Consider the following 10303-nt stretch of genomic DNA (forward strand, 5'->3'; position numbering starts at 1 on the left):
TTTATAAACTTCTCTTGACTTGCTTCTTAACTTCTAGACTTGACTCTTAACTTTCCTTGAATAGAATTATGGATTCAAGGTTCATGATCTCATGTTGTTGGATGATTTCATGATGTTCAGATTTACCTAAGAGTGTTGGAATCAACTAAGAAACATAGGTACGTTAATAAGGAACAAGTACAAAAAGATGGGGAATGAATGGGGAGAACTAGCGTCCCTGGCGTTTTGAGAGGCGCAGGGTGCCAGTCTTCAACATTCAAGGACTGGTTTGGGGCGCGCTGGCTGGCGCGACTCCCAAGGGTGTAGATTCAGAGACCCTTTTGGGGTGCCTTGGCTGGCGCGACGCTCCACCCCTATCCCCAGGTGTTTGACGACTTTTCTTCTCCGTTTTTCATCTCTAAAACCTCTAAACTCAATTGGTTCTTTCCCCAAACAGTTAGAATCATTTATACCCTCAATATACATCATATTCTACTTGAAAACACCACTAAAAACATGAGTCAATATCAAGCAAACTCCAAAACACAACCCACAGGGATTCTAACGAACTTCACCAAGGATTCAAGGGATTTATTTTTGAATCTAATAAACTTTGCTGAATTGAATCATGATTGGAACATGGGTGAACTTACCCATGGCTATGTGATCTCACATACCTCGTAGGGATCACCCCTTGATGAAATTCATACTCATAAACATTCAAGGAATCCTGCTTAAGGGTAATAAATTCTCGTAGCTTAGCCTCTTTTAGTTCTCGGGGGGAAGAAATGCCACAAGAAGGCCCCCTCAAAACATGTCCAACTCGCAGGTGGTGCATCCTCAGCTCTACCCTCTTTCCATTGGTCAAACCAAGTCCTAGCAACATTCTTCAGTTGATATGCTGCTAGTTCAACTCTCTTAGTATCGGCAGCATGCATAACCTCAAATACCTTCTTCATTTCCTCAACAAAACTCTCTGGATCCTCAGTATTGCTTGAACCCGTGAAACTTGGAGGATTCATCCTTAAGAACTCTCGGATCCTCGAAGTATCAGTCACTTCCTGTCTAGCTCCTCTCTGTTGCCCAACCTGATTAGTCCCAGCTTGGCTCAACATCCAGATAGCCTCACGGAACTCATCATTGGTAACCACTCCTTGGGGTTGCACTTCAGGTGCATTAGGTACCCTTTGCTCCTCAATATTATGCATAGAAGAACGACCTCTGACAGCTCTTCATGGAGGCATGATTATGTAAAAATACGTGTAAGCACGAATTAGAAAGAAACTTTTTAGAGATCAAACTCTAACGCACAAAATGAGTGTGAAATAAATGAGAAAGTTTCCTAAGTGTTGGAACCTCCTAATTATAGATGTGGCGCGCTTTACAACGATAACTAGGACTCTACAAACACGGCTTCATAGACTCCCTAGGACTCTTGAACTTTGTGCTCTAATACCAAGTTTGTCACACCCTGAGCGTACACCCCAGACATGGATGGCATTCGAGAACCATTGTTGGCCCCAAGAGAACCCTTGGCCTGGCTTACTTACTCAGCGAAAGAGTTAAACACAAGAAGTATAACTCATGCAATAACTTAAGAAATAATATCTTAGCCAAAACGGCAACTCAAGTCTTAAAACGTATACATATGAAATGAATAAGACTACAGAACTAATACTATCTGTCTATGAAGCCTCTAAAATAAAGAGGGATGTCGGGACAAGACCCCCGATCATCCTAATAATGAAATACTGAAAGCAAAGTAAAAGGAGTCCTCCGAAATGCAAGGAGGCTCACCAACTGACTCTGAGTGCTCAACTGGATCAATGAGGCACTGGGTGATGATCCTGGTTTCCTAAATCTGCATCATAATAAGATGTAGGCCAACTGGCATCAGTACATTAAATGTACGAGTATGCGAGTTGGAATGCTAAACACAACATAGACTTGAAAAGAGTCTGAAAGGAACACTTACCTTGACTTTACTCAACACCTGAATAACTTAACTCAATATAAAGCAATAAAACATACGCAATATATAGAAAGCTTGTAAAACAGTGGAAAATATCCTAGTTCCTTAAAGAAAATGCAATAACAAACTCAACTTTACTCATTTACTAAAGTAATATAGTTTATGTGGGAGATTCTATAACCGACAACCACCAGTATGAGCCTAAGTGGTGATACAACGTCTTGTCCACGCTGCCAGAACTGTCCTATACGTTACTGTCATATATAACGCCTTAACTAAGTGGATCCACTAATCTATGCTAAAAAGCAACTTAAGGAGTCATCTAAAATGTACGATCCTTTACTAACCATGATGGCTACATGGTTTATGGAGACTTGAGTTAATATGAACTCGCATCCCCATATCGGTGCTCAATTCTACTCCCAAAATATACTTAGCTCATATGTTTTTAAAACAAACTTTTCTTTGGTTTGAGATAATTTCTCAAAACGTAGGTTAAAAGCTCTCTTGGAATCGATGTTCCCTTTCTTGTTCAAATGTTAAAACATTTTAAACTCTTGGGAATACTTAGTTTCCTTATAGATTTTTGAGAAATGAACTCAACTCTTTACTCTTTGCTTAACTCGAAACTTAAGTCAAGTTAAAATGTTTGTGAAAGACTTTTGAAAACTTTTATAAACTTTTCTTGACTTGCTTCTTAAATTCTAGACTTGACTCTTAACTTTAATTGAATTGAATTATGGATGAGGTTCATGATCTCATGCTTATGGATGATGTCATGATGTTTAGGTGTACCTAAGAGTGTTGGAATCAACTAAGAAACATAGGCACATTGCTAAGGAACAAGTACGACAAGATGGGGAACGAATGGGGAGAATTGGCGTCCCTGGTGCTCTGAGAGGCACGGGGCGCCAGCCTTCAACATTCAGGGACTGGTATGGGGAGCTCTGGCTGGTGCGAAACCCCAAGGGTGAAGATTCAGAGACCCTTTTGGGGCGCTCTGGCTGGCGCGACGCCCCACCCCTATCCCCAGGTGTTTGGTGACTTTTCTTCTCCGTTTTTCATCTCTAAACCCTCCAAACTCAATTGTTTGTTTCCCCAAACACTTAGAATCATTTATATCCTCAATATACATCAGATTCTACTAAAAAACACTCCTAAAAACATGAATTAATCTCAAGCAAACTCCAACAACACAACCCATAGGGATTCAAACGAACTTCATCAAGAATTCAAGGGATTTACTTTTGAATCTAATAAACTTTTCTGAATTGAATCATGATTGGCGCGTGGGTGAACTAAAATCATCGCTATGTGATCTCACATACCTCGTAGGGATCACCCCTTGATGAAATCCACAAGCTAAACTCAAACGTTCTTGACGATTCTTGATTTCTCTTCTCCTTTCTCCTATTTTCTCCTTTCTCCAAGACCTAGCGTGATCTTCAACTTTTCTAAACTGACTAAAATCTAAATTTTCCCCAAATTAAACTCCTAAAAACGAATTAAAATAATTGGTAAGGAAAAGACTAAAATACCCTTCCAAAAATTTGGATTAGACTTTCCTAATTCAAACAGACCAACTTCCAAAAGGGATATCTCACTCATATGAACTCGGAATCGCGCAAACTTGGCGGCATTGGAAATATTATTCCAAGAGATTTCCTACCATATCTGGAAGTACACCTAATTTATCCTGAGCTAGGAGTTATGGCCATTTGAAGTTGACCAAAACTCAACTTATTCTAACTTAACAAAATTTCCAGATTTTCATCTTTCCAAAAATGACTATTTCCAATTATTAACTCCTTCCTAGTTATTTCAATTTGCGATATGTTACAAAAGATTAACTGGTAAGGAAACTGTCTACTCAACTTTGTGCTTGAGAATTCTTTTGACCTTAATTCATCTCCAAATCTATTCCCTCACTAAAGATTTGACCTTAAAACCTAAGCATGATTTAAGTATCACACGATACAACCTTATACGCAAATAAAGAATGATTCATATCTTCGCTTAGAAATTTTTGGAATGTTACAGTTTTTGTCTTGCCATCACTCTATTTTGCATATGTATAGAGGGATCTTCATTTTCTATCAGTCGATGACATTATTTTCAAATATTAGAAAAATTTGATGATCCCTCTCACAATGAGGGAATTATATTGGGAGATTGAGGATGTAGGAAAAGATAACAACTACCAAATTTCGATTTCCTAGGACATGAAGTCAACTTTGTTCTTTTTATTCAGTATGTCGTGTGAGTATTTTGACTGTTTGCATTCTGCCAACATAGTTCCTTTTCAAAATGTGTACAACCGACCAATGGGAATTTCATTATAGAATCATTTCGTGGCGGATAAAATTATGTCTCACATGATATCCATGCTCTGTAATAATATAATCTTCTATTTTACTTCAACTAAGTGCGGAGTTTAGATCAATAATTAGATTGTACAAATTGATAAAAAGAGAGCATAGAAATTTATTAAATGAAAAATGTTGTACTACTTCTACAAATGATAAGAAATATTTAAATAAATAGGGATAAGACACAAGTACCCACTTAGACTATGACCAAAATCCCAAAGACACACCATAACTAAACTAAGGTCCTATTACTCCCTGAATTCATTTCTTTTGTAATTCTGTACACCTTTTTAGCATACGTGGGCTCCAAACATATTCGACACGCCTCTACTAACTGGACTCACAAAGTGTGCAATGTAAGCGAAAAGGTGTGCAGAATTAAAAAAAAATGAGTTCAGGAGAGTAATATGACCTTAGTTTAGTTAAGGTGTGTCTTTGAAATTTCGGTCATAGTCTAGGGGGGTGCTTGTGTCTTATCCCAAATAAATATTTTAATAACTTTTGAGCCTCAAATATTTTGGGCCTAAAGCAAATGATTCACTTGCTTGTTGAAATGGTAATGAGGCCTCAAATCCGTTGTGCCTAAAACAAAGTTAGTTTTTATGTCCAACTTACTTAAATATTGGTATGCTGTAAACTATTTACTCACAGTTTATTGTGTTACCATCAAATATATAAATATACTACGATTAAATTATAAATCAACGTCAAATGAGTATTAATTAATCACGATTTAGAAATCATAGTATATGTAATAAAAATGTGTCATGTATTTTTAATTGGGTTAAGAAAAACTCTTATTTGAACGTGTGTACCGGCTAGCTACTTCAGGCCCACATCTTTAAGATTAATAAGTTATGAAGCCCATTTTACTAGTCTACCAGGGCTACAAAATACCATATCTATTCTAACTATCATTGAACCTTGTCATAACAACAACAAATACCAGTAACATCTCACAAGTAGAGTCTGAAGAGTGCAGGTATACACAAATTTTACTCTTACTATGTATGAGTCGGGGTTGAGAGATTGTTTACCTTTAAATTATTGTTAAATTTCCAGGTAGTGACCAACAAGGTGAAAGTTATGCGAGATATCGAATCCTCACCAAAAGGTGATGTTCAAGTAGCTGAGGTACTAAAATTTGTAGATAAATGAAATACACATACTTCTTATTCAAATAATAGATCTATAGGCTAAGCTACACATGTACAGTGCATAATATAATTTTCTCGAATATTATTAAATTTGAATAACAAGTGTTAACATCAAATTAATACAGGTGGACGAGCACTTGTGCATTTGGTGTGTGGCCAATGTAAGATTAAGGGGGAGGGAGAACATTGATAAATAATGAATTGGGATGAACATGACTCTTATACCATGTTAAACAAATAAATCTTAGGCATAACTTAACCGCAAAAGCTATCCCATGAAGAAAGAATTTCTCAAGATCATATATAGAAACCAAGTAACCTCTACCAATTTAATGTGGAAATCCAAAATAATTAACATTGATAGTATATTAATAGAATAACCCAGTCATTGCATAAAACATTTTGCATTAGTAGAATTTTTGTAAGGGTTTAGTTGTGATGCACAATTGACAATATCATTTTTAGTGGTCGCTTTTATGGTTCGAACTTGTGACCTATAGGTCACAAAGAGATAATTCTACCATTTCTCTAATTGGTCCACCTTCAACATCATCATATATATGTAAGCATTGTTTATTTTTTTATTTTTCTTTAAATTTAATTCGGCATTATTACCTTGCAACTTCATAATTTTTGTTGAGTTACAAGGTAATCTTGTAATAGAATCACATAATATGAAAATATATACTTGTAATATGAATGTGATAATAGACTCATAATATGAATGCATTAAAAAATGTGAAAACATACGTGATAGAAAGACCCGTAATATGAAAGCATAAAATAAATAGATAGACTCGTAATATGAAAGCATTAAGTAAACATGACAATACATGTGATACCTAGACTCATAACAAGAAAACATTACAATACTCGTGAGCAGTACACTCACACACCTACTATAAATTAAACGAGTGTTCCTCTTAAAATTGCTCAACCTTATTCAACAAAAATATATTACTTTCTTCTTCAAATCATTTTCTTTTGCAATGGAAAATGAGACCAAAAAAGGCAAGCAAAAAATTGAAATGAAGTTCATTGAGTCTGAGAGAGATCGTGCTGTGAGTTTCTCAAAAAGAAAAAAAACTTTGTTTCAGGATGCAAAGAAGTTTGCAACTCGGACTGGAGCTGAAGTTGGTGTGATGCTCTTTTCACCAGGTGGAAAACCATGTTCCTATGGTTCCACAAGCATAGAAGAAATAATTGAAAAATTTCTCAAAGTGAAACTAGAGGATCACCAACGTGAATATGCTGAGGGCAAATCAAATTATTTTGAGGCATTGGAAGATCTCCATAAAGAATTGCAAACATGTAACGAGAAAGAAAAAAAATGACTACTAATGCATAAGATTCTTCACCCTAGTTCAGAAATACCTCAAGATAAACATATGGAGGAGCAAAAGTTGGCATTGAAGTTGCGGGTAGACAAGATTAAAAAAGAAACACAAAGCTCTATTTTGGTCGAGCATCTGAAGTTTGATTTAAATGTTTCCCTTGAGCCAGAAGAGGAGGAAGAATCTTGAACTCAGAATTATCATGGAGTTTATAGTCAGAGCTCTTAAAATTGAAGCTATGCTTGGATAAGACTTTACTAGCGATTGAGTTTTCTATCATGATAAATTGTTGTCTTTTAAATTAATTCACTTGTTTTTAGTAATCAATTATCGATCTATATGAGGTTTTAGATTACAAATAAAAGGTTCTGGATTTCGTATGATATTAAGTCATTTTTTCTCTCCTTAGTCTTTAATGATGCTTTTTGTAACACTCCGAAAAATTCTAAGCTAAGGCCAGAACCATTTTTTAATTACCTGTAAAATGGAATCAGGTGATCCTTAAGTTATTCACATGTGTAAAGGTCATTTATTTTGTGTTCGAATGGATTTGGATATGATTTACGGTGACAAGAACACCCTAGCACAAAGTTGAGCTGAAATATTCATTTTCGATTAGGTTTTGACATAAGATTCTACTTAGGTCAACTTCAAACGATCATATTTACCAGCAAATAATGAATTATGTGGCCTATGACCTACCAAATTAAAGGTCTTTTAATCTTCTTTCCAAACCCACCAAGTTTACCTTATTTCATGTCCGGAGTAAAAAGTTATGACCGTTTTACCAAAGTCTGTCAAACCACATTTTTCTGAGTCTGTGAACGACGACCTTAGCCAACATGTAGTGGGTAGAACGACGACCCATCCTGTCAGGCCATTGTTAGAGTACTGGGGGTCAGCTTTGGGGACCCAAATCCTACGGATCCAACCGACGGGTCGTAGGTGGACCTACTGGCCGTCGTTTGGACACGTAAATAGACTTTTGAGCTTTAAAAACTCAATATAGAATCCACGGATGGGATCTACGGTCCGTGCTTCAAACCACGACTCTTAGGTGGTCCCGTGGATAGTTTTTGACAACTTTTAAAGAGGGGTAGTTCGGTTTTTTCCCACCCTCTCTAAACCTAACCCACAACATTTTTTCACTTAATTAAGGTCTAAACAGTGTTAAAACATTATTTTATGTTCTTTAACACTGGAAAGACTTAGAGCAATGATTCAAGAGGAGAAAATCTAGGGTTTTCTATCGTTCTTCGAATTTCATCGATTTCGCCAAGAACTTTGTTCTTCCAAGGTATGTAAGAATATCATAGTGATGGAATGAGTTCATCCTCATACCCTACATCTAATTTCTATCAGTAAAGAATAATCTAGGGTTACATCTTTAGTTTTGATAATTTTTTAGATGAGTTCGTTGTTGAATTCCAAGTTGTTAATTCCTAATTTTCGAGTTGCTATATATTATGTATTGAGATTCTTGAGTTGATTATTCATACTTATTTTTCAGCATGAACCCTATTATTTGAAGTATTCACTGAGTTATTGATGAGAATATTTTTAACCGAATAATTATCTTAAATTGATTTTCTCATAAGGTGAAAAATAGTTTTTGAGAAAAGTTTAAAGAGGCATATTGAGTAAAGCTTAAGGGAATTATTGACCCCCAAATTTATCATTTTTTATTGTAAGAAAAGAGAAACTTTGATTTTCTAAACAAGTAATTAGTTCAGAGTTAATTCAGAGCAGTTGCCTTGTTTAAGAGGATAGTTGAACAATTATCTCAAACTAGAGAAAGAGAAATGTTTTTATACATTGAGCAAAGGTAAATATTATTGGGAGTAGTATTGAGCACCGATATGAGGGAGAGTTCATAAAACTCACAACCCCCATAAATCATGTCTTGCCAACATGGGTACAAGATCATACGTTTTTTATGAATCCTTAGAGCCTTCATGCATAGCTTAGTGGATCCACTTAGTTGAGGTGTTATATATCCTGACAAGCTATAGGACAGTTCTACAAGTGTGGACAAGACGATGTATCATCATTTAGCTCATAGTGATGATTGTCGGTTAGAGAATCTCCCAATAGAGTTAAAGTGTTTTTTTATATATCACTTATTATGTTAAAGTTCAGAGAATGAGAAAGTATTTTTGTAAATTTTTAATGATTTCACTTCCTTATTTCTTTACATTCAGTCGAGTATATATCTATATCTATTGCAACCTTTTCATTCAGTTGTTTGCTATTCAGTTATATTACATACTCATACATTCAATGTACTGATGTCATTAGACCTGCATATTTTATGATATAGATACAAGTGTTTAGGATCATCAACAGGCATTTCATTGAGATCACTTTGCGCTTCACACTGTTTTTGTGATCCTCCTTGCCTTCTGGAGGATTTTACAATTTACTTTCATGTTATTGTTGAGTTGTCGTGGGTCTTGTCTCGACTTCTATCCTAGTATTAGAAGCTTCATAAATAGTTAGTGTTGATGAGTTTCTCAGTATTTCCCTCTTGTTTGAGACGTTTTGAGATTGTTTTGCAAAGTATTATTATTATTCCACTTAAGTATTTTTCGACATCTGAGTTGAGTATTTACTTGAGTTTGAATGTTATAAATTCCATTTTAAAGCTTCATTATTCTTGAGTAAGTCTTCAACTAAATTGTCATACAGGCCAAGGGTTCGCTTGAGGATCAAAAATGGTCCTCGAGTGCCAGCCACGTCCAGGATGTAGACTCGGGACGTGACACTTTGTGTTGCCTAAATTGATAAATTAATTAAATTTTTTTAATAACTAGTAAACATTGTGAAAGTGATATATCAAAGAAAACTCTCATACACTCATTAATTTTCTTTATGTTTTCATCATCAACAAGATTAGTGCATTTACATTTTACATCTAGGCTAGCTGTCACGCCTCAATTCCAATTAAGACGGACATGCACTCAATACCCTAAAGGCCCGAGAGAACCAACATGTAACATGTGCTTACTATGCATGTAACTATGACAATCTTGTGACAAGTTCACATAGGATGCAACGATACGAACTGACATAAGTAGACCAAAAACTTATATACAAGACTTGGCCGTCGAGGCCACAACTTGTTAAGACGCAACTGAACCATATACACAAGTCTACAAAGCGTCTAAAAGATAGAAATCCTTAGAGTAGGCCGGGATAGACCCCGCCTTACCCTTAACTACGATACAATAACAAAATGAATCTACCAAGGACTCAGTAAAGCTCCGAAGCAACCTGGAGCTCACCAAAAGTAACTAAGTGTCATATGCTCCTATTGAGAAGGTCTACTAGCTGGAGTACCTGTGCCAGCAACATGAAATGCAGCGTCCCCCGCGAGGGACGTCAGTACGAGAAAATGTACTGAATATGTAAGGCAATAACATATCTAAATAAGAGTTCAATGAAACCAAGTATCAATATATGTGTGCATAAATCAGAACAGAAGACCACCTT

At 35.8% G+C, this 10303-nt stretch overlaps 1 protein-coding gene across 1 annotated transcript; it reads left to right on the top strand.

The window, feature by feature from the left end:
* Positions 1-2818: 2818 nt before the first annotated feature.
* Positions 2819-6811, top strand: LOC107062496 (agamous-like MADS-box protein AGL29). The gene is made up of 3 exons (XM_015313164.1): positions 2819-2905; positions 5383-5454; positions 6575-6811. The coding sequence occupies exons 1-3, from the start codon at positions 2819-2821 to the stop codon at positions 6809-6811; spliced, it is 396 nt and encodes a 131-aa protein (XP_015168650.1).
* The last annotated feature ends 3492 nt before the right edge of the window (positions 6812-10303 follow it).

This window comes from Solanum tuberosum, unplaced genomic scaffold, assembly GCF_000226075.1.
Source record: "Solanum tuberosum cultivar DM 1-3 516 R44 unplaced genomic scaffold, SolTub_3.0 scf00235, whole genome shotgun sequence".
NCBI classification, from domain to species: Eukaryota; Viridiplantae; Streptophyta; class Magnoliopsida; order Solanales; family Solanaceae; genus Solanum; species Solanum tuberosum.

Bases quoted from the DNA above. Each gene is read 5' to 3' on its own strand.
- LOC107062496 (XM_015313164.1), top strand. From the start codon at position 2,819: ATGGGGAGAATTGGCGTCCCTGGTGCTCTGAGAGGCACGGGGCGCCAG. The intron at 2,906-5,382 runs GTGCGAAACCCC...TTAAATTTCCAG, and splicing joins GGTATGGGGAGCTCTGGCTG to GTAGTGACCAACAAGGTGAA. The intron at 5,455-6,574 runs GTACTAAAATTT...ACTTTGTTTCAG, and splicing joins GTGATGTTCAAGTAGCTGAG to GATGCAAAGAAGTTTGCAAC.